This window comes from Staurois parvus, unplaced genomic scaffold (genome assembly GCF_062004578.1).
Source record: "Staurois parvus isolate SC_StPar_1 unplaced genomic scaffold, SC_StPar_1.0 ptg000757l, whole genome shotgun sequence".
NCBI lineage: Eukaryota > Metazoa > Chordata > Amphibia > Anura > Ranidae > Staurois > Staurois parvus.
In genome coordinates this window covers 315,634-341,024 of record NW_028318553.1, presented here as the reverse complement: position 1 = coordinate 341,024, position 25,391 = coordinate 315,634, and the positions used below count along the sequence as shown (strand labels likewise).

The following is a 25,391-nucleotide window of genomic DNA, read 5'->3' as shown; positions in this document are numbered from 1 at the left end:
TTCGCATAGTTAACTACTGTGCATGTTTTGGCTGTGGTTGATGACAAACTTTTCCCCAAAAATGTAATCTGTGGCTTTTGATAATACGACAGTCAGCTATTTAATTTTCTTCTTACTAATATTTTATGATGATCATTGGTCTTTCTCACCTGAGCTTTAAAGAATAAGTACTCCCATTAGCCCAATTAAATTCCTTTGCATATCAAGCAAATTTGCCAAATTTTGGATCAGATAAAGTGATGAGAATCTGTGTCAGATTTTTTTTTTGCTGTGTCCTCATTGGAAAGATTCACCCTCTATATTTTTCCTGGTGACCACTGGCACCGAAAGTGATTGATTGAAAATCCAAATTCCTTAGGATATAAAGTAAAAAGGCCAGGTTCGATTGGTGGCATTAGGCAACACACTGGGGTTTATTTACTAAAGCTGGAGAGTGAAAAATCTGGCTCACTTCTGCATAGAAACCAATCAGCTTCTAAACTCAGCTTGTTCAATTAACCACCCTGGCGGTATTCCTGAGTGTAGCTCGGGGTAAAGTTTCAGCACCACAAGCGGTAACCCCGAGCTACACTCAGGAATACCCTGCGGCGCTGCTCTGGGATACCTTCTTCGCTTACCTTGTCCTGCGCTCCCGCGATGTTCATCCTGCAGCATCCCCGGCAATGTCCTCCAGCCGATGCCGGCATCTGTCTTCCGGGTTCCGTTCCCTGCGAGTGTTGAGACGTACAGGGGACGGAACCGGCGGGAAATTTAAAAATGTCAAAGTGACATTCACTAGATACACTAAAATCACATAGTATAACATTACTGTATCAAACCATTTCACATACATTTTGTCCCGAGTGCTTTGTCCGGCGCCCTGCCTGCATTTTTACTGTTGTTTCTGCCTGGAAACTGAGAAATGTCCATGGCGTCCAAAAAGCGTCCCTTTAGGTCAAAATTGATTTTAGACCGGCTAGAGAACAGCGATAGTAAATAGAACCACTTGCAGAATTGAGTGATAATGATTCGTGGGGGAAATTCCTCATCAGACACTGAAAACAATTTTGCGACTTTGCTCAGTGATGTGCGAACTTGGTGCTATATTTCAAATTTCAGTGTTTTTGGTTTGATTATATTATTGAATTACATTTATTTTTATTATAATATTACTTTTTATTAAATTATAATGTATGATTTTGTGCTTCAAATTTTAACATACCCGGGATGTTTACTAGACTCTTGTTCGGACAGATTTCAGTAAATTATTCCTAAAAATTACAGGCCTACATTAAAAACAACTACATATTTCCATGCAAAAAAATGTACCGCTTTGAGCACAGAAATACTGACATAATCAGACTGCTAGGGAGGCTACGCTTTGACAATACAACCTGCATGCTGATTGGTTTCTATGCAGATGTGAGCCTGATTTTGCACTCTCCAGCTTTAGTAAATGAACCCCATTGTTCCTTTCTTACAGTCTTAATCTGTGAGACCTATTATGTTTTTTTATTTACATCCATTTACCCATTTAACTAAGAGATTTATTGCAAGAATTTTAATACATTTTCTTTCGGATTGCTGTTTTTTTTCTGTTTTGTGGAAATTTCTGTTTGTTTAACCATGTCCAGACTGATTTCTGAAAGGGAGGGACTCTGTACAGTATAACTACCTGAGCAAAGATCAGTGTTCCAATGAGAAAAGCTGGAGGTGTCCGCAAATCTTTCATACACAAGTCTTAGGGCTTTTTCACACTGTGCGGTGAATGGTGTTTTTTCCACACTGTAAAAACATCATTAGCTACAAGTGCTCTGTTCACACCACAATGCTCTGGCATGTTTTATTTTTCTACAGAGCACTGGACGCCACCAAGTCACCCCGCCGTTGTGCGGAAACCTGAATGAAGTGTCTGTATGTGACACTTCAAAAATGGTTTTAAAAGAAAGAAGTAAACAGTGGGGATGCCCTGAAACTTGCATCACACTGCCCTCTCACAGCAGGGCAAAACTGACAGCTGCCTGCTTTTTAGCATGTGTGAACTAGCCTTTGTGGAGTATCTTTCCAAAAATGGAGTTCCTCTTGCAAGGAATACTTAAAGCGGAGCTCCACTCAAAAGAGGAAGTTCCACTTTAAGCTTTTGTTCCCCCCTCCTCATTAAGGATAGGCACCTTTGGGGGGGAATGGGTACCCTAATTTGACAGGTACCCACTTCCGCTGCGATCGCCTAGGTTATTATTATACAGTATTTATAAAGCGTCAGTAGTTCGCTCAGCGCTGTACATTACAAAGGGGGACAGAACATGTGACAGAACAATACCAATACAATGCAAAACATGAGGGGATCGAGGGCCCTGCTCTTTTGAGCTTACAATCTAGGAGGGAGGGGATGGTGGCACAGGAGGAGATAGCTGTGGGGGATGGGGTGGTGATCGAAAGTGGAAATTGTCCACCCCCCTCCCTCCACGTAGTCTTCTGGGACACGTGACCAGTCCTAGAAGACGACGGGGCCATTCACAAAGTGCAGCACTTCTTGCGCATGCGCAGTGGGCAGCCGGCTGTGAAGATGCAAGCTAACACAGGTGCCCACACGGAAGATGCCGTTGAAACCAGTTGTGGTGAGGAAACCGCTGGACCGAGGGACAGGTAAGTGTCTGTATTTTCAGCAGCTACAGTTTTTGTAGCTGCTGACTTTTATTTAATTTTTTTTTTTCCTCTGCTTTAAGTTTTACCTGTACCTAATTGCAGACTTTTGAGAAAATCAATGAACCAATCCCAAAAGCAGAAAATGACAACTCTGGGGGCATTCTGTACACCAGTGCTGTATAGAACACCTCTAGGTTGTCATATTGCATTGAATTTTTTTTTACAGTTTTAGAAAATTAGAGTGGCTGCAGATTGAAATGGAAAAATCATTTTTTATAACAATAAATTACAAAGTGGCTTGTGTAGCAATTTTATATTGTTTTTTATTTATTTTTTTTTACTAAAGTGATTTTTTTTTCTCTTTAAGTCAATTACATTTTTTCTGTTTGCAGCACAACACCTTCTAAACAGGGACGGGGAAAACCATCCTTCTCAAGAGAGAATTACCACGACTACAGCAGTGAAGACACATCAGGAACTGAAAATGAGTCCTATTCCTTGGGAGGTCGAGTAGGACATGGCTGTAAGTACCTCCTTTCTGGACAGTGCAGATTGGGATAGCCATACTTTCTTAAATCCTTATTTCCTTTTTTAGCTTTTAAGGTGTCAGAAATATTTTACTCATGGCAAATAAACTCAGTTTAAATTAAAATTTATCAAAAACGCTTGGCCCACCCAGTCTGTTCCGTTTTATTAAAGTTTTTTTTTCAGTTGGTAAATGTGGATAGAATAGTCCAGGTATTTTATAGTGCACACGCCACATACATGTTACACCTTTTTGACCAACACTGTTATGAACTGCTTCTGACCCGATGTATGAAAAAGGTGATTTTGTGCTCTTGCTTTAGTCTTATCATATTGAGTAAAATGCCGGCTTCTTATATATCTTCAGGACTTTAGTGACCAGATATTCCCAGCTGCCACAGGCATTACAGCACCAAATGTTGGTGTCACTTTCTCTCAGTGAATTCCTCAGAAAAGTAGAGTAAATAAGCAATAAGGAGTCTAACTTTGAGAAAGTGACATGTTAGAGCTAACCTAGCTGGAGGTGATGTACATACAAAACAACTGTTGGGAATTCTCTGGGAGTTTTATATAGGCAGTCTATCCACGGAAAAGTGAGAGTCTACAGTTAGACCCCCTCCCATCATCACCACCACCAAGATAGCCACACCTGAACACATGGGGGCTAGAAATGTTATCTACCCAAGAAAACTCTTGACACCAGTGCTTACTCAGGGCATACCCAACGGTGGGGAGAGAGCCTGGGATCCATGAGCACAAGTTGCTTTCAGGTAACTGTTTCTCTTTAACCTCCTTGGCGGTATTCCCGAGTGTAGCTCGGGGTAACATTTCAGTACCAAGAGCGGTAACCCCGAGCTACACTCGGGAATACCATGCGGCACTGCTCCGGCATTTGTTCTTCACTTACCTTACCCTGCACTCCCGCAATGTGTCCCCTGCAGCGTCCCCGGCCATCTCCTCCGGCAGATGCCGGCATCCGGCTTCTGTGTCCTGTCCCTGTGACGTCGGGACGTACGGGCGCCGCTGGTGGCGGGAAATTTAAAAATTTTAAAAAAAGTCTTTTTTTTTTTTTTTTACATTTTACATAGTAAAACATTGCTGTCTCAACCCATTTCACATACATCTTTTCCCTAATGCTTTGTCCTGCACCCTGCCTGCATTTTGTCTGTTCTTTCTGCCTGGAAACTGAGAAACGTCCATGGCGTCCAAAAAGTGTCCCTTTAGGTCAAAAGCGGTTTTAGATCAGCTAGGAGAACAGTGATAGTAAATCAGAACCACTTGCAGAATTGAGTGATAATGATTTGTGGGCAAAAATCGTCATCAGACACTGAAAACGATTTTGCGACTTTGCTCAGCAATGTGCTAACTTGGCGCTATATTTCACATTTCAGTGTTTTTGGTTTGATTATATTATTGAATTAAATGTATTATTATTATATTATTATTTTTTATGATTATTTATTAAATTATAATTTATGATTACGTGTTTCAAATTTTATCCTACCCGGGATGTTTACTAGACTCTTGTTCGGACAGATTTCAGTGAGTTATTCCTAAGAATTACAGGCCTAAAATAAAAAAAATACATATTTCCATGCAAAAAAATGGTACCGCTTTCAGCACCAAAAATCAGAAAGAATCATACCGCCAAGGAGGTTAAGAAGCTGGTGCATGATTGAGAAGTGTGTTTTAGGCAGAGTAGTTCTTTAACAGTACATCAGAAAAAGAAACTCCTCCAAAGTTTGTATGTATCATATTCTTTTTAAAAGTTATGTCCACCCAAAGCAGACAGTTCAGTTTTCTTGGTGAAGGCTGACAGGCTGAATTACTCGAGTACAGAAAATTCCATGCAGGGAAGGGGATCGGACCTCATCACTTGGCTTGAATGATTCACATCCTCCAAACACTGAAATAGTGGAACTATACTTCTAACCCGCACTCTTCTACACTATACATAAGTGGAGTATTTAGGGCAAATAATCATAATGAAGGATGGCTCTAGTCTGTCCTGGCACTTATATATTTTCTTTAGTTGCTATGTTTAAAGTGTATCTATGGCCAGGCTATGGACATTTAAACATTTGCATATTCTTAACAAGCAGTAATGTTCTTTACAACAAGCCCTTACTGACCTCTGTAGTTGCAGACACTGTAGAGAAATTAATTGTCAAGGTTCACAGCCGAAGCACTGAAATCCTTGTCTATGGCAGCTCAGCTCACCCTGCTCCCAATTTCAGCAGTGCTTTTGCTGTGCTCTCTGAGGATACATTTCCCATGGTGCTACAGAGCTCAGCAAGGGCTTGTTTTAAAGAATAAACTCAACAAAAATTTAATATTTTACAGATTACCAGTCTTTAAATGTAGTGGCTGCATTTGTTTTAGTTTCTTTCTCATCCATTGAGAGACACAAGGAAGTCTTTCACCTTCAGGTCATACTGCTGCCTACAAGAATTGGACCACTGGACACTGGCAAACCAACTGTAGGCCAGTCCAGAATAACTCCTTGAACTTCTAGCATGCCTCTGCTTTTTGCTAGTGTTCTAGGAGGATGGGCATCTTTTTTCAGCTCTGCTGTTAAGATTAACCATTATCTTGCTACATTTTTATTTGCTTCAATCAGGAGTATTATCAACATTGCTGCTAGAACTAATAACTGCAATTGTAGCTACCCAGGGCGATTGTCTTTTGGAGTGGTGTGACTGGATCCAACTCTACTGGACATTCTAGGGCTAGCCTGAAATTGACCTTTGGGCTCTGGATTTTCACACAAGACACTTTCCAGACCCTGTTACCTGACAGTGGCTCAGCTCTTGCCAAGTCTCTGAAGACTTCCTCTGTGAGTAGGCCAGTCAAGCTGAGCATCAGAAGTGAACAATTCCAGATACTTAGGCAACTTCATGTGGCGGAGACAGTGGGTTCTGTTGGACAGCCTGCTTCCGATTGTGTATATATATCTCAGTGATTCAGTTAAATCCTGAATCTTCAGAAATCGGTGCTGGAATCTTAATTTCCTGTTGATAGCTTAGACCAGAATGTTCCTTCTGTAAGATAATCATGTGGTTGTCAGTAAGCCCAAAAGTTCACTGTCTCTCAGTTGTTGCATGAGAGTCATGGCTCTTTGGGTAACCCTCTTTGAGGCAACTTCTTTTCTCCAATCTCATTCCAGACTGTCCCACCACTACACTCAGTTGTCATAGGACAAGTAAGTAGGGTTTCTAAGTTGATCAAATTGTCTACCCCTGAGGATCAAGTAGTTCCTGGTTTGATGCCACAGTCTGTCAGCTATGGATTTGGGAAAGTCTTACCTTCTGGAAGATTTTGTCATCCGAAGTCAACCTGTTGGGCTGAGGAGGAGGCATGGCCATCCTGCCGGTGCAGAGGCCCTCACCGTCTGAGGATTATTATCTCACGATTCTGGAGTTTCAGGAGATGTCATTCCTTCTACAGCACTGGATTTATCCTCTCACAGATCACCTGATCTGGATCCAGTTGGTGCACACCTCAATACTGTCATGCCTCAGCCACCAAGGAGGAACAGGAGATCGTGCTGCAAAGAGAGTGTTAGATTGGATCCTGACCTGGCTAGAACTGTATGTTCTAGTCCTGTTGTGTGGTCAGTTGGTGGGCAGACTTCCCCAGCTAGCTTCATCTGGACATGGGGGAATGATCCATACATCGAAGTGTGCTCCAGGACCTGTTTTGTAGGTGGAAGATGCCAGATGTGTACCCCCTAATATCCTAGTTCAATTCTAGTAGTAGCAGTAGTTGTCTAGTGACTCCGTGGGATCGACGGGATCTTTACAGCCAGATCTGGACCCTTTATCCTCTATGGCCCCATTCACACTTAGTGATTGCAATTCCAAATAGTGCCAAAATAGCAGAAGAATGTGCTTTTGGGTGCCATTCATCCTTAAAGGTACCCCAAACACAGTCCCTGAGTTTCTTTCCCATGACAAACATGCATAGGGCAGCCTATTCCAGTAAATGGGCTGCTCTTTGCACAACACACGAAAATGTGTGTGAATTGAATTTAAAAATTTTGTGAGCATTCCTGCTACACGTGTGAGCAGGGACTGATGATTCTTCCTTATCGACTCTGCAAACTGAAGAGGGAGGGCTTTCATTTGTTGAAATTGGAGATTCAAGAACATCTCTAAATCTGATTTTTTTTTTTTTTTTTTTTTTTTTTTTTTTTTTTAATGCTTGAGGATAGGAATGATGTTCCAGTAAGGTCTATCATGGGACTTTGTCCCAGGGATGCCTTCCCTTCCTACAGATAGGTTGGGCTAGAGCTTAGCTCTCAGCACTATCAAGACCTGTTAGCCTTTCCATGCATGGAACCCCATTTTGTTTCTAACCTAGGGCAGTTTTTGGTCTTTATCTCAACTGGGACATTTTTCTTCGGTCCCTCTGTTTGGTCTCCGTTCTCCAAGAGATACCCCCATAAACTTCCTTGTTTAACTACAGTTCAGGCTGTAAGTCATTCTCTCTTAGCTACTTTATTTTTATTTTGGTTATCCCGCTGGACCTTGTAGGGTGGTTCTCATTCCACTTTTCTGTGTGGTTCAGCTAAACCAACTCCAAACTTTGTTTTTAGGATTGGTTTTCTTCTTTCCCTGTCAAGTCATACTGGTTACAAGAGCATCTCTCAATCTTTCTGTCATCAAGTACTGGTTTTCCAATACAAGGCTGCTACCTGGTCTTCTCACATTTTTTCTACCAGGTGGAGGATGCACCCTTTTTTTTGGTGCCCACTTTGTCTTATTTTTTTCAAGCTAATAACATTTTCAGCATGTACAGAAAATACCTGTTGATCTTGCCAGAAATGCATGCCCCTGGTAATTTCCTGTCGACTGAACTACAGCACAAACTTTTATCTTCCTTCTGTAAATAACTGATTGCCCCACCCCCCTGAAACAGAAATGAACAGAGGAAGACCCATTTAAAGCCCAATTTGGGTGGCAACCATGGCTCTCTCCACAAATACACAGTTACCCCTGGTTCACATATATGCGGGCCGCGTTTTGCGTGGGCACGAGTGCCCATTCATTTCAATGGACTCCCGTGCCCTGTGACAAACGGGGAAGAAGTCCCTGCACGTCTTCTGAAAACACAGCCCGCACGGGAATCCTCGTTCCCAGTATGGTTGTGTTTTCCAGTGTGGGCGGCTTGACATTAGAACTAATGGCACCCATCCGCAGGTCTGCATTCCTCTGTGCGGGTGGTGCGGCTGCCGCGGGTGGTGCGGCTGCACCACCCCCACAGATGTGAACCTAGCCTTAGTAAGCTTAGCGCCTTAGAACAGGAAGTAATGGTATTTGCAGGATTACCAGGTAAAAAAAATCTGAATGAGAAAATGAATGCAGCCACCACATCAAAACTTAAAAACTCATTTACCAATTGTTAAGTATATGCCTGCATATGTAAATACGTTAATTTCTATAGCCTGGCTACAAGTTCACTTTAGGATTACTGTATTTTCTTTTCTTTGTGTTTTATTGGGGTGCTTTTGGTATAAAATCCTCAGGTACAGAGACAGAAGAGCAAGAGTTTTTTTTTCCGTTTGTATATACTTTATAAGATTTTATACTATACTGCATTATTTTTTGAGATTACAGGCAGACGTATGACTTTTGACCTTTTCTGTTGTTTGATAGTGGTACGCAAAGGAATGGAGGGACGAGGGGCGGGGTGGCTGTCCGAAGACGAAGACTCCACTCTAGAAGCCTTAGACTTGGTGTGGGCCAAGTGTCGGGGATACCCCTCCTATCCAGCTCTGGTAGAGATCAGTTCCTCCCCTATTATTCTACTTAATGTTACAGTAGTTGTATAATTGTCCACCATAACTGATCACCACGGGTCGTCTAAACCTACCAAAAAATTCATTTGTTGATATTTATTGTCTTTAATTTTTATGTTGTGATAGTGTGGGCCTTGCAGAATTTTCACCAACTCTTTCTTTTCTTAAGATTATCGACCCAAAGATGCCCCGAGAAGGAGTGTTTCACCACGGGGTTCCCATTCCTGTACCACCCGTAGATGTTCTCAAGCTAGGAGAGCAGATGACACAAGAAGCACAAGAGCATCTCTACCTCGTTCTGTTTTTTGACAATAAACGGACTTGGTGAGTACTCATTAATAGTATATGTGAGGACTGTACAGTACGTGTTTCTTCTTAGTGGCTGAAACTCACCTGTGTAAATGCTGCAAGAAATGCATCCTTCTCTTACTATTTTTAGCCTGCTCAAGTAATCTGGCTCCCCTGTGTCCTTAAAACAGAGCTCCACCCAAAAGGGGAAGTTCCGCTTTAAGGACTGCTCCCCCGCTCCCCATTAAGGATTGGCACCTTTGGGAAGCGGGGGAACCATTTCTGGTCCGATCGGAAGCGGAAGGTGTCCTCCTTCCCTGTCTTTTTTTTGGATACATGACAGGTCCCAGAAGACTACAGGACCATTCATGAAGCGCAGCGCTACTCTCACATGTGCAGTGGGTACCCGATTGTGAAGCCGCAAGCTGCACAGCTGGGTGCCCACACTGAAGATGCCGGTCTCCTAGAATACAGGATGGCCAGTGAAATGGGCTGCGGGTCACACACCGAGGGACAGGTAAGTGGCTGTTTTTTAAAAGTCCGCAGCTACAGTGGCTTCAAGGGGGAGGAGGGAGCACAGACAACAGCTGCACCATGGAAGTCTATGGATGACATCGCTGCTCCCAGGTTTCCCGGCCATTGTTAGGCCCCCTCTCCATTCCCCTGCAGGTGCCGTTGGCTAACACCAGTGGATCATGTGACTGAAGCAGGCCTAAAATAGGCACCCCAAACACAGTATATGCATTTTTTTTTTTTTTTTTTTTTTCACAGTGCAGAGTTAGCATAGGTGTTGGGTGGGCGAGGCGACATTTTTGGACTAGTTAGATTTTAGCTGAAATTCTAATTTAAAGCGACAATAAAGTCTTCAGTTAAAAACCACAAGCAGGCAGGCATTTAATTGCAGAGGAGACATGCTATGTCTCTTTGGCAATAAAGTAAACCTACTTGTCTGCTCGTGGTCTTCTTTAGAATGCACACTGAGTAGCTCAATTTACATTCCAGAACAGATCCTGTGTGCCAGGATGACTAAACTCTTGCACAGAAGTGACATCATCCTGCGCCAGCCAATCAAGTCGGCCACACCCTGGCATCTGGCAGAAGCCAGAGAGGGACCTTGAACTGCTGAAGCATGACAAGTATTGCAGGCTTTTTTCTGCTATAAAACAGACCGCTTTTATTCATCTTGTCGAAACCTTATAAAAAAAAATAAACTGTTGCGGTAACTGCTTAAAAAGTGTTGGCTGAAATTGAGCTTTATTTTGTGTGTCTTTAATTTAAAATGGAACTTTAGTTGGAAAATGAGGTCTTGCTAGATCACTTCAGGCTGGCCCCTTTTGTAGGTATAGCTATGTAAAATATGAAAAATAAGTGCCTATAGTGTTTAAAGTCCAGTAATACACTGTCTCACCCTGCTCTGTACATTCTTAGTTGCTCTCTATTTTTCAGCACTGTGCTTAAAAAGGGAGAGGCCAATCTGCTTACAGCCTAAAGATTTACTGCAGCTCAGGGACTCTGAGCTTCAGCAAAATGACAGCCTTCAGCAAGAAGAAACAGGAGCAATGCTGGAGGGAATTTACAGCACACACAAATTTTGGTAGCATAATTATGAATGTGGAATGTATGTTCTTTGCTAAAAAAAACATTAATTTTTATTAGGTTATGGGTAATGTTCCTTTTTAAAACACTAAGATACCCCTTATTGTCTGTCTGCAAAAAGTTGTTTATAGGTAACTGTAAAAGTCTTTACAGATCATCAAATTAGAGTTAACAGTGAAACACTGCCCTAGAATTATTGCTCCCGCTTTGGTGTGCGCCATTATGTGTGGCGCAATCGTAGTTTTTTGTACACGTGTGCACCCGATGGGCACATTTGTTTTTCTACGGACATGGGAGCAGAGGGGCGTTTAAAGATTTTGGGGGTATTTTTTATATAATTTACTTTATGTGCAAACATTTTATTAGGTAGTGTATTATCCTATTTATTTTATTGCTGTCACAAGGGGACTGCCAAGCCCTCATTTGATAGCAAATTGCAGGTGAGGGGTTCTCTTTAAAGAGACATTAGGGGTCTATAAGACCCCTTGGGGTTTATTTACTAAAGCTGGAGAGTCCAAAATCAGACTCCCTTCTGCATAGAAACCAATCAGCTTCTAACCTCAGCTTGTTCAATGAAGCTTTGGCAATGAAACCTGGAAGCTGATTGGTTTCTATGCAGAAGTGAGTCTGATTTTGCACTCTCCAGCTTTAGTAAATAAACCCCCTTATGTCAGCCCTGCACTCCGTTCAACATAAACAAGCGCAGACTGCAATCAATCAGCTTTTCCAGCCAGGGTGACTGGGGTTTGATAGCTCTAAAGCTGAAGGTAGCTAATCACTTCTGGGTTCAAACTACTGCCTTCCATCCCAACACCCACCATGGAGGTCACCTCACCTAGGAGGGACAGGTGAGCCCAGGGACGCATGGGAGGGGCAGCATCTTCCTCAGCATGGAGAAGGGATGGGGACATCTCATTCACTTCTACAAGAAAGCCAATAATCAGGAGAAAAAAATTTAACTGAACTCCCAGCAGCTATAGGGGACAGAACTTTGCTTACATGCCAGCACTGCTGCAGACATTAAAGTGATGTCAACAGCAGCTAAAGGGTTAAAGTCCATTTAAAATTACATGTTAATCAAAGACTACTGTGACTCCACTGCAGAATGGTGTTGTCACTTTATTGCATGAAGTGGAAAAATAATATATCCACTGGGTGGATCAACAGGCGATATGTTACAGGGGAGCTCCAAAAAGCAAAAATTGCTGTGTTAATAATGATATTACAATGCCGCATATATCTAATTTTTGGTTTTGCCTAGTTTCACTTGAATTATTTCCTTGCATAATATCTCATACTTTACTCTGCAGGCAGTGGCTGCCCAGAACAAAGCTGGTTCCGCTGGGGCTGAACCGCGAGCTGGATAAGGAAAAAATGCTGGAAGGGAGGAAATCCAACATCCGCAAATCTGTGCAGATCGCCTACGAACGCGCCATGCAGCACCGTAACAAAGTACAAGGCGCACAGAGCAGCGAGACAAGTGAAAGCGATTAGCACCTTCCGTTAAATTTTGTGACATGTTCTTGCTTACCTCCTGTGTCACAACTCTGCTGGTGTTACTAAGAATAAAAACACGGTAACCCGAACCAGAGAGGTTACCTTTTAAAGTGAGTAGCGCTTAAATGAACAGCTGTTTTCAGATAACGTGACCACAGCGGAGAGGGTCAGTGCCACGTTTTTTGTGGGTCACTGTGAGCATAGATAGGGCTAACAGGTAACACAGGATAACGACGATGACATTCTGAGAAGATGTCCTCATGGTCGCTGGTTGACCATTTTAATTCAAACCTTCTAATGCAGGCCACCGTCTTCTGGAGTTAACAGACGAGCTACTGGGGTTGGCTGTCCTTTCGCTGGTTACACATTAATCATGGATTCCTGTGTACAGACTTTATGATGTTTGTATATTGAGCTGTCTGATGGTTTTAATGAAGCACTGGGGTATTCCATCCTTTCAGATTCTTATGCTCCATTCCTAATATGTTCTGTCTGCAAAATTTGTAACAAAAACTGTAAGCATTTGCACCAGAAGAAAAAACTATATAAGTCCTTAGGCTTAAAGTAGATCTGTGACCAGACATTTAAAAATGTACATACACAAATACTAAATAAGCTTTAAAACATGTCCCCAACGTTCTCTATAGCTGCAGGCACTGGGGAGCAATTCATCCTCAAAGTTCACCATTGAAGTGCTAAACTCCTTCAAGCCTGGTCCAAGGACTTTTCTCATTCCGTTTTAGTGTTAAATTTACAGATTTGAAGGCTGGCAGGCTGCTAATTTACTCCAGGTCTGGGGAGTTTGAGAATCTGAGCTGTCTAAAGCAACAAAAGTTCTTGTGATGTGAAAGCTGAAAATCTGGATGAATTTCTCCACAGTGCCAGCAGCTACAGAGGTCAGTAAAGGCTTACAGCTTATTTACTGCTTGTTAACAATATGTTCTCATTTAAATGTCCATAGGATGGCCACAGTTCACTTATGTCCACTACACTATAATGATTGTTAGTTATTTACCATATTGACAAATACTTATAGCAAGGATAGCCAATGAGAGTTTTAAATAACGGTCTATAATGATCAAAGTGGTAAATAACACATGCATTATAGCATAGTGAATTGAAACTCTTGACTGTAATATGTGTCGGTTAGGATCAGTTGATATTTTTTCACAGCCAACAACCTGGTCAACTGTCATTTGCAGGCTGGTTTAAACATCATCTGCGATTTTGGCCAAAATAAACAGTAATCGGTATTGACATTTGATACCCAAGGCCCAGTGAAAGAGTAGGTCTGTATGTGTGTTTGTGGGGGAGGGAGATCTGGGGTAGCTATAAAGTCTCCTACAATCTAGGAAGTCTATATGTAAGAAATCATGTTTTACCCCCACAATAAAAATTGTAAATCATTTAGCTTTTGTGAATTACCATTTCAGTTCTCCTTTTTCTGGAGCAGCAAACAACAAGGAGAGGTCTGGGGAGTAATAATGTGTCTAGGTATTGTACAACTCAAGGAAAGTTCTCAAGGTAAAAGCATGCCATAAATCCCTAGAATATTTCATGCTGTGTAGCCGCCAGCTTAGCCTGTATGAGTTTGGTCTAACTAAGAAACACAGTGGATGATGAAAATCTTAATGGCCAGTAATGTCCAGTTTCTAATTAAAGCGGTAGTAAACTGCCAAAAAAAATAGGTCCCCTGCATGTTTTTGACATAATGTGCTACTATGCACCATATACTAGCACACATGACACACTTACCAGAAAATGGAACCCTACAGCTCAGCGCTGTCATGGCTTCCCTGATGCTTCCATCTTCACCTGGTCTTCCTTCTTGGTTTGCGGTCTCCAGCGCCGCGATGACATCACACCCGTGCATGCACACGAGTTGCAGCCGGGGCACACCGCTCTGCATTGCAAGGCATAATTTATGCTCTGAATGCAGAGCGTCACTGCGCATGCGCAGGTGACATCATTGGCTATTGCCGATGTGAATATCTCCTAAACGGTGAATGTTTAGGAGATATTCTTTGTACCTACAGGTAAGCTTTGATTGTAAGCTTTCCTTTATGTACAAGTTTAAATACAGACTTTACTACCGCTTTGAAGGTTCTGTGATAAACTACATACTCAGTATATTTTACCAATTATAGGAGTTTGTTTCCAATCTAAATGAAAATTAAACAGCGTCTCTCGCAATAAATTCTACTGTTTGCTTTGGTTATAATTGCTGCACTGGAATGTTCAGAATAATGCGGCGGGCTTCAGTTCCACCCAGCGGAGTGGAATAACCTTGCTTTGCCTGTGGCCCTTTTCTCAAAGGGACTCCAGAAGTCCTGGAATGCAGCAAAGTGTCAGTCCATCATCAATAATCACACAATTTTTCTTTATATGGTAGAGGTGCGGTCAGGACCATATTCATCTGAAATACTGTTGGGTTGTCTAAAGTTCAACTCCATCTAAAAAACGTTTTGGTTTTTAGGATAGTGTGGGCAAAAGTTTATGCTGCTGTATGTGTCACCATTGAGGAGGTTTTTCTCTCCCATGGTCAGCCTCACAAGAATTGTAAGTGTACATCAGAAGAAAAGACTGTGTAAGCCCTTAGGCTGAATGTAGAATTGTGACCAGACATTTAAATTTGTATATATACAAACAATAAATGAGCTTTAAAACATGTCCCCATCATCCTTTATAGCTGCAGGAACTAGGAAGCAATTCATCCTGAAACATCACTAGTGAAGCACTAAAGTCCTTCAAGCCTGGTAAAAGGTCCTTTCTCATTCCCTTTTAATGTGCACCTTGCTCTATGTTAAATTTATAGATTTGAAAACTGGCAGGCTGCTAGTTAATTGCAAGTCGGTGAAGTTTGGAGAAGCTGTGCTGTGAAAGCTGAAAATCTGGATGGATTTCTCCACAGTGCCTTCAGCTACACAGGTCAGCAAGGGCTTGTATTAAAGTGGTTATAAAGGCTTCTTTTTTTCTTTTTCTTTAAAATAACACATCATACTTGCCTGCTCCATGTAATGGTGTTGCACAGAGCAGCCCCGATCCTCTTCTCGGGTCCCTTGTCAGCACTTCTGGACCCTCCCCTTGCCAAGTGCCTCCAGAGCAAGCTGCTTGCTTTGGGGGAACTCATGCATGCTCGCTCACATGAAAGCTTGCAGAAAGTTCCCTAGTATTGGACACACACAGCAATACAAAAAAACCTGCCAGACTGTTCAAACACTTCCCTGCTGCATCTTAAACACAAAGCTGAAATCAAACTAAACAAATATTGTTCAAAATACAAGAGGCATGCGTATTCCTACTTGAATCTTGATGTGCCTTTTGTGCAGTAATCCAGCATTAACCATGCAGTTTGCCTCTTTGCATCAATTTCCTGTAATGAAGACCAGTCACAGCTGCTCTCTCCTTTTTAGGGATGGCTGGTCTTGTCCCCTCCCTCTGGGAGTAGCCTGTAGTGGGTGGGTCTCCCACATCTCTGCCCTGTGCACGTGCTATGTGCAGCACCTTGATGATGTCACTGCTTCTTTTCCAAGATAATATCCAGGTTTTGAAAGCCATTCGGTGCACACAAACTAGATTTATAACTTATGTGGCTATTGAAAAATATATAAAAATATATATAAACTCAATAATTGGGCCTAAAACAGGCCAATCTAGACTGTAAAGGCACAGTAACTGGGCCTGAAACAAGCCAATTTGGACTAAAAAACAGAGGGACTGTGAATGGTTATTATTATTATTATACAGTATTTATAAAGCGCCAATAGTTCGCTCAGCGCTGTACATTACAAAGGGGGACAGAACATGTGACAGAACAATACAATACAATGCAAAACATGAGGGGATCGAGGGCCCTGCTCTTTCGAGCTTACAATCTAGGAGGGAGGGGATGGTGGCACAGGAGGAGATAGCTGTGGGAGATGGAGTGGTAGGAAGAGTGGAGGAGGTCAGCAAGTTAGCAGGGGGTGGGGTAGGCTTCCCTGAAGAGATGGGTTTTCAGGGTGCGCCTAAAGGAGAGGAGAGTAGGTGATAATCTGATGGGTTGGGGCAGGGAGTTCCAGAGGATGGGTGACACCCTGGAGAAGTCCTGGAGGCGGGCATGGGACCGTTTACTGTAAAGAGACATATGAAAGAAAACACTTCACAGCCAAAGTACGTGACCCTTAGCCCCCTCCGTTGTGGGACTACAGATAGAAACCTATCTGGTGATTGACACAACGGCTGCAAAGCAGGAGACTAGCTTTGCTTTACCTGCCATATTCCCTGCCTATGCACTAGCTTTGCTTGTCACATGACTAAGGGGCATTCTTTCTAGATAACCACATAGGGTAACGCTTCCAGCAAATGAGACCAAACTGATATTTCAGGTATAGTGAGGGTGACTGCACAATGCTCCGTCTTCCAAGAGCTATAGTTTTATGATGGAAAAAAAATCAGAGTTGGATGACGGTGACCTTTTCCCACAGCTTAGCTTTGATGAGCTCTGGAAAAACTGGAAAGATATCACAGGGGGGTTTTCAGCAAATACCAAACATGCAGACTTCCTCGGCAAACATTGTTGGTACATCTAAGCACAACATCAACGTGTGTTCGTTTTTGTAGTCCCTTCAGCCTCATTCCAGTCCGCAAGCGATACCGAACCCTTGATTGCAAAAGAAGGCCATGGAGCCAATTGTTGTAAAGCCACCTGCTAAGAACTATTTCTAAAATGCGGTTGATTGTTTCTCTTAAAGAGCACTAGCTGCCTGTGTTTAGTGGGAAAGACATTTTGTGGTGTGTGCCACCATTCCTTTTAGTGATGCACCGACATATCGGGAGCCAAAAAATTAACAGCTAAAAATAGGGTTATCGGTGTTTTGCCGATAATGATGATTGACTTCAATGCAAAATCATGTCCCATTGACTTGAATTCAGAATCGTGTACCTTTTGACTTCAATGCAAAATCGCGTCCCTTTGACTTCAGTGCAAAATCGCGTTCCTATGACTTCAATGCAAAATCGCGTCCCTTTGACTTCAGTGCAAAATGGCATTCCTATGACTTCAGTGCAAATTTTGTTCCTTTGACTTCAGTGCAAAATCGCGTTCCTTTGACTTCAGTGCAAAATCGTGTTCCTATGACTTCAGCGCAAAATCGCGTTCCTATGACTTCCGCGCAAAATCGCGTTCCTATGACTTCAGTGCAAAATCGCGTTCCTGTGACTTCAGTGCAAAATCGCGTCCCTGTGACCTCAATGCAAAATCGCGTCCCTGTGACCTCAATGCAAAATCGCGTCCCTTTGACCTCAATGCAAAATCGCGTCCCTTTGACGTCAATGAGAAAACACATCTTATTGGTTTCCATGCAAAAACGTCTCTATTTAAGTTTTTCATTTTATATATATTTCATTTTATTTTCTGTCCAATTTTTGTGTGTTACTTTCAATAAAAGTTATTTTACATTACTGGATTGTATGTTTTGAACCCATATTCATTTAAATTCATGATATGAATTAAAAAAGTAGAAAATAATACAATTTTATATGTAAAAAAATATATATATATTTTTTTTAAATTGTCCCTTTCGGTTTAAGTTTTTGGCCAAGTGCATCCTGAATTTTTTATTTTGGTGCAACATTTTCATTTCAGTGCACCACTGATTCTTTTAGACCCTAGTGATGATGTCACTGAATTTTTGAGGCATTTTGGAGCTAATTTAAAGAGTCCCCCCCCCCCCCCCCCCCCCCTATTAATGGTAATGGTAGCATTGCAAATTGATGCAAGAGGCTTAATCACCATCTAATATCTTTCTCGGGATTCTGGCAAGGACATCTGTGTACATTAGTTCCCAGCTCCACCTATTTCCACATTCACTACAGTTGTTTCTTCTCAAATTTCCTTAAATTCCAAATCCATCCAAAACTCTTAGGTTTTAGAACATAGTGGGAGAGAGTTTAAGAACTTCTGCTGGGTTTTGCTGTTGGGTGCCTTGTTAGGGAGAGTTCTCCTTCCTTCCTTTTCCAGAAACCACATCACCAAACCGGTAATCAAAGAAAATCTGCAATAGGAACACAGCAATAAAATGGTGCTGGAGTCATAGCCTTCTTATACTCTTTTACAATACAAGTTTTAATTGCTGTGTATCTCTGATAAAAATTCCCCTTTTCTGGCCACATCTTTTTCTAGCCATACACAGATTTCTCTCATTCAACATGCAGGCTGAACAAAAGAACATCAATTGATACCCTCCATCCACCCTAAACAGCATGGAGGGAGGACTCTCCACTGCTGGCTATTGTATTCAAGGAGCTGTGGAACCCGATGGGATGCAGTCACTGCAGCCTATAATTGTTGGGAGTTTGCTGGGCCAACCACAGCTTGAATTTCAGTCGATTCAGTAGCAATAGTCTGATTATAACAGTGGTCTCCAAACTGCTGCCCAGGGGCCAGATGCAGTCCTTTGCTTACCTTTATCTGGCCATTGGGGCACTTTTCCTCCCATTGACGTCAACAATGAGTCCTTTTTCCTCCCACTGAGCCCAACGATGGGACACTATTCCTCACACTGACACCAACGATGGGGCACTATTCCTCCCACTGATACCAACGATGGGGCACTATTCCTCCCACTGATACCAACGATGGGGCGCTATTCCTCCCACTGCCACCAACGATGGGGCGCTATTCCTCCCACTGCCACCAACGATGGGGCGCTATTCCTCCCACTGCCACCAACGATGGGGCGCTATTCCTCCCACTGACACCAATGTTCGGACACTATTCCTCCTGCTGCCACCAACGATGGGGCACTATTTCTCTAATACCAAAAATAGGGCATTATACACTCCCACTGATGCCAGGGCATTTTTTACTCCCACTAGCCACAATCTGGCCCTACTAAAGTCTGAAGGACAGTAAACTGGCCCTTTGTTTAGACATTTTGGAGACTGCCGGTCTGTAGCCAGCTTTAGTCACCATGACAGGAAGTGAGAAGATATCTCCCCATCTGAATCCTGGACAGCAGGAACAATGAGTCCTTTTTCCTCCCACTGACACCAACGATAGGACACTATTCCTTCCACTGCCACCAATGATGGGGCACTATTCCTTCCACTGATACCAATGATGGGGCACTATTCCTCCCACTGATACCAATGATGGGGCACTATTCCTCCCACTGACATCAATGATGGAGCACTATTCCTCCCACTGACACCAATGATGGGGCACTATTCCTCCCACTGACACCAATGCAGGGGAACTATTCCTTCCACTGATACCAATGATGGGGCACTATTCCTCCCACTGACACCAATGATGGAGCACTATTCCTTCCACTGACACCAATGATGGGGCACTATTCCTTCCACTGCCACCAAGGATGGGACGCTATTCCTCCCACTGACACCAATGTTGGGACACTATTCCTCCCCACTGACACCAATGTTGGGACACTATTCCTCCCCACTGACACCAATGTTGGGACACTATTCTTCCCACTGACACCAATGTTGGGACACTATTCCTCCCACTGACACCAATGTTGGGACACAATTTCTCCTGCTGCCACCAACGATGGGGCACTATTTCTCTAATACCAAAAATAGGGCATTGTACACTCCCACTGACGCCAGGACATTTTCTACTCCCACTGGCCACAATCCGGCCCTACTAATTTCTGATGGACAGTAAACTGGCCCTTTGTTTAGACATTTTGGAGAGTGCTGGTCTGTAGCCAGCTTTAGTCACCATGATAGGAAGTGAGAAGAAATCTCCCTTATGAATCCTGGACATTTTCTACTCCCACTGGCCACAATCCGGCCCTACTAAAGTCTGAAGGACAGTAAACTGACCCTTTGTTTAGACATTTTGGAGACTGCCGGTCTGTAGCCAGCTTTAGTTACCATGACAGGAAGTGAGAAGAAATCTCTCTTTTGAATCCTGGACAGCAGTAAAAATGCGCGCAATTCTAACCCTTCTTCACTATCCAAAACTGAAAGGAAAAAAAAAGTTTTGGGGCTTTGGCTGGATATACTTTTTTGTTCTATGCAAAATAATATACTATTCTATGTGTGAACCCACCACAGGAGCAGAGACCTTCACCTTGGAAACTTTCCCACTGCAGAGAAAGACACGGGTAACTTAATCTCACTTTTAAGTTCATTTTCTTTTTAAAGTGACTCTGTCTCTATAAATCTGAAACAAAGGTCTCCCTGTAAACTGTCCCCCTACCCAGGCCATTGAGCTTCGCTCTCCTGAAGAGCTCCAGCACCCAAAGAACCTTCCAACATCTGACACTTCCAGGAGTGTCAGTTGCCTGATACTAATGTGTGCTCTGTGGTTTGATCCACCAGCTCCTATGTTACTACAGAACAGAGTGAAGTTTAGGGTGGTGGACTGAACCACAGCACTCCGTGAAGGACCAGGCATCCAACCACAAGAGAGTGAAGATTGGCAACAGGGTTAGAGTCCGTCACCTTATTAGTAGCAAAGCACAGCGGGTGTGCAGGAGGCTCATAGCCATCAATTAGATCCAGTTTCCTAACTTTACCCTCTTCAAGCTGCTGAAAGCTGGTTTATCATTGGTTGCTTTGTCTTACAAAAAAAGGCTGCCCTTGCAGTGATTGGATTTTGAGGCCTGAGCTACACGAGAGGCTTTGTAACGAGTCTGTAGCGAGAAAGCAAATCTCTGGTTTCAGCCTCATTTGCAGCACATTTGATTGATGTGCCACAAAGGAGACATTGGGCCCTTGTACCTTCCTAACTCGAGCATGTCTATGTAAATATTGTATATGTGTGAGGAGAATTAAATTATTCTCATTTGTAAACCTATGGATTCCTGTTTTGTTTTAATACCTTTTTTTTGCAAAAATCATAGTAAAACTCTGCTAAAATGTAGTAGTATGAAACAGAGAAGGGGATTTGTGATAACGGAGGCCTTCTTTAGCCCGGGTTTACATAGATGCGGTGCGGTACATCGCATGTGATTCGCATAGGAACCGCACCTCATTCCTATGCAAATCACATGCGGTTTGTATGCAGCGCCATTAGAGCCATACATTTTGTATGGCTGTATTCGCACCACACCCGCACCAAAAAGGTGCAGGACCCTTTTATTGGTCCGCACTGGAATCGGATCGCATGGGTATTCACACCTATGCGATCCGATTCTGCACATTGCACCGCGTTTTGCGGACCGCTTTCGGGGTGTTGTTAACTTTAACATACACACCCGCATCGGTTCGCATAAACGGGGTGCGATTCTGATGCAGTGAGAAATTTGCACTGAAAACGCGGCGAGTTCCGCACCACATCAGTGTGAACCAGGGCTTAAAGCATTTCTAAACTGAAAAGATGGGTCTGCTTTAACCCCTTTGCGCCGGCCGCACACAAATGTGCAGCCGCCCGGCGTCTGGGCCTAGACGCCGAGCGGCCGCACATTTGCGTCCATGTAACTAAATACATATGTGCTGAGAGCGCGCGCCCTGCGCGCTCCCAGCACATGTGTGGTACTCACGGAAAGGTCCCGGTCCGCTCTTTCGATCAGGATCTTTCCCGATCATGTGACCGCCGTGACGTGTCATCACAGCGGTCACATGATTCCTAAACCACGCCCCAACTGCCCCACCTCCCGGCGTCTGAATCTCTTAAAGGGCCAGGAGGCGTCGGCGGGAAGGGGTTAATCATGAAGGTCGGCACTAGGGAGGTAAATTGGAGGAGTTGAGATTTTTCAGAAGATTAAACAAAATAGTGCCTGTAATTGGATGCAGTAAAGCCAAACTGTATAGGTTCCTCTCCTGTACTGTTGACTGCACACTGTGAGCTTTTCATAGTGTGCATTAGAAGCTGCAGCAAGTCATATAGAGCCCGCCTCATTTCCTTGCTGGAGGACATCATCATCTAGTCCTTTCCTCCCCAACCTTACTGTCCCTGGTCCTCCCCTTTCATTCTTTGGATATCAGTGCTTTCAATTATGGAGGCTCAGTTATCACATGTGGGCATTACCTAGGGGAGGCCTGCATACAAATGCACCCTGCCTAGGAGCACCCGCTCCTCCAGACTGACATATACCCATTTTAATTTTTTCATAACTCCTTTGCTTGCATCAGGGCTGAGGGCTCTTAAGAGGAGCACTGAGGCAGGATTCTGTGATGTTTTCACCCTACCAGCCCCTTCCCCCTGCCATGATCTGCCTGCCTTCCATACCCAAGCACAGAGACCCAGTGATGACATCACTGTGTCTTAAATAAGGTATGTAATGAAAATGGAAAGGTTTTATTTAATAATATTAGCATATTTTGTTTTATACATTTCTATTTTTTTTCAAGAAAATTTACAAAATAATGTAGTCAAATACAAAAATAAAATGAAAGTACATAAAAAAAAAAAACAAAATAAACAAAGTACAGGTACAAATAAATATTTCTTATGAGTGTTTCTTGTTTGAGGGGGTAAGAACCTTGTTTACATCTCACAATTTGGGATTTCAGGCAGAATCCCAAACCTTGTGGCAATCGCACCGCAATGCGCTTTTTTATCAGTAAATGGCACCTGAAATGCGATGCAGTTCTGCTGCATGACAGGATCATGTGGCAAACCGCGCCTTCACAAATCATGTGCTGCTTGTCCAAAAAGGAGCAGGAGCTTTTTTTCAGGCAACGAACACGCCCAGGGCAACCCATTCATGTGAATCGGCTGCCCTGCGCGACAGACAGAATTGCCTAAAAATCGCATGTCAAAGGGCCTTAAAGCGGAGTTCCACTCAACCTATCAAAAAATAAAAGTCAGCAGCTACAAAAACTGTAGCTGCTGACTTTTAGAAAAACAGCAACTTACCTGTCCCTCGGTCCCGTGGTGTGTCCCGTTTCACCGGCCGTCCTGTATTCCAGGCGCCGGTATCTTCAATGTGGGCACCCGGCTGTGACAGCTTGCAGCTTCACATCCAGGTACCCACTGTGCATGCGCGAGTAGCGCTGCGCTTCATGAACGGTCCTGTGGTCTTCTGGGACCTGTCACGTGTCCCAAAAGACTACAGGGAGGGAGGACACCTTTCGCTTCCAGTCGCCTAGGCGATCGGACCAGAAGTGGGAGCGGGTACCTGTCAGTCACATGATCCACTGGTGTCAGCCAACGGCACCTGCAGGGGAATGGAGAGGGGGCCTAACAATGGCTGGGAAAGCTGGGAGCAGCGATGTCATCCATAGACTTCCATGGTGCAGCTGTTGTCTGTGCTCCCTCCTTCCCCTTGAAGCCACTGTAGCTGTGGACTTTTAAAACAGCCACTTACCTGTCTCTCGGTCCCGTGGTGTGTCCCCCGCAGCCCGTTTCACCGGCCGTCCTGTATTCTAGGAGGCCGGCATCTCCAGTGTGGGCACCTGGCTGTGCAGCTTGTGGCTTCACAATGGGGTACCCACTGCGCATGTGAGAGTAGCGCTGCGCTTCATGAATGGTCCTGTAGTCTTCTGGGACCTGTCATGTGTCCCAAAAGAATACAGGGAAGGAGGACACCTTCCGCTTCCGATCGGACCAGAAATGGTCCCGCTCCCCAAAGGTGCCAATCCTTAATAGAGCGCGCGGGAGCCGTCCTTTAAAGCGGAACTTCCCCTTTTGGGTGGTGCTCCGCTTTAAGGAGGAGCCGGGGAAGGGGCAAATTATTTGAGGATTAAACTTCAGATTTAATAACTTACCTGTCCCACTGCTCACATGGCTGATCTTCGCTCTCTTAGAGAGCAGCCTGGGAAAACTTTTGCATCTGCAAGATAAATGGAGCAAAGCTATTGGGGGATGTGAGCTTTATAGAGAACCTGTCTGAATGGTGAAAGTGACAGATTCTCTTTAACCTATGTCAGAGCTTACCTACTCCGTGGCAGGATTTATACCCTCATATAACAAGAAAAATCACTGCTTGATCCGCAGTGCCGGTGAGAAGCAGAGACTTCGGCGCTCGGGCTGAGAGCATCCTCCTCTCACTCTTGTTACAATAGTTAGGAGATAAGCAGCTGGCAATTCGAATCATCCAAATGCGCATGTGTTTGCTAGAACTCCTACATGTTTCAGCCGTGAGGTCTTAATCATAGGCTATGATTAAGGCCTTACAGCCGAAACCCGTAAAAATTCTTATCCTGTTTATACCGTGTAGGTAATAAAGAAAGCATTTGGATGATCCAAGGATTTATACCCTCTCTTGCTTTTGGCGGGTGTAGCGCCCGCTGAGGGCAACTCATTTAAGTGAATGGGGCTGCTCTGCAAGTGCCCCACAACTGCATGCAGTTTTGGCGCTAGTGCAGGGTTCAAGGGGTTAAAGTCTCTTCACCACCTGTCTGAAGAGCGATATAAATGTGGATTGCTCTTCAGAGACCAAAGCAAGTGTGAATAAGCCCTTACAACTCTTAACAAGCTCTTACGAGACTTAACAGCAGTGACCCAGCACACAGTCCTTGCAGCACTGACAACTAGAACACCCTTCCACCTCTTACCATGTGACCAATACACTGCTATACTATGTCTGGTGTTTACAGAAAACGTGGCTCCGTATCCCACCCGTACCCATGCCTCTGGCCTACCCTCCTGATTGAAGAAGACCTGTCTTTACAAATGAGTCCACTTTCAAATTCCTTTGATAACCATACACTTAGATGGCACATTATAGAATGTTTTGTAGGAGTTTCATTTAATCTATTTTTCTTTTGTTTTTTTTTTGTATGCTTATTTTGAAGTCCTTTTTCTGTTTTTTTTTGTATTTATTTCAGAAAGAAAATATATTTGTTCTTAGAAAAGTAAATCGTGTCTATTTGGAATGGCTGTTGTGTATATATTTTGATATTTTAATTTGCAGGTGCAAGCTTACGCTTATTTTTTACAAGTATATAAAATATACATTTTGTTTTGTTTTTTTTTCTTTTAAAATACAGGAATGTAGCCTTTCGACTGAGTTATTATTAAATTTGAGTAGGCAATGTGATGATTGCATTGTAAAACATCAACCAGAGTTTTGTTTTGTCGTTTTGTTTTTTTATTTAATTTTACTTTATTTTTCTTTGCCTATGGCATAGGAGAGGTGTGCACCATTTCATTGAATGTATT

General features: G+C 43.3%; 1 protein-coding gene across 3 annotated transcripts in view; it reads left to right on the top strand.

Moving 5' to 3' along the window:
- BRPF1 (bromodomain and PHD finger containing 1) overlaps positions 1-17,773 on the top strand; it is a 65,507-nt gene extending 47,734 nt beyond the window's left edge. The window contains exons 12-15 of one of the 3 annotated variants that reach the window (XM_089654335.1): positions 3,018-3,148; positions 8,808-8,929; positions 9,120-9,274; positions 12,145-17,773. In XM_089654335.1, coding sequence (XP_089510461.1) covers positions 3,018-3,148; positions 8,808-8,929; positions 9,120-9,274; positions 12,145-12,328 — 592 coding nt within the window. In that variant the 3' untranslated portion in view covers positions 12,329-17,773. The remainder of the gene's footprint in view (positions 1-3,017; positions 3,149-8,807; positions 8,930-9,119; positions 9,275-12,144) is intronic. The other 2 variants (XM_089654337.1, XM_089654336.1) reach the window with 2 other exon arrangements.
- Positions 17,774-25,391: the final 7,618 nt, after the last annotated feature.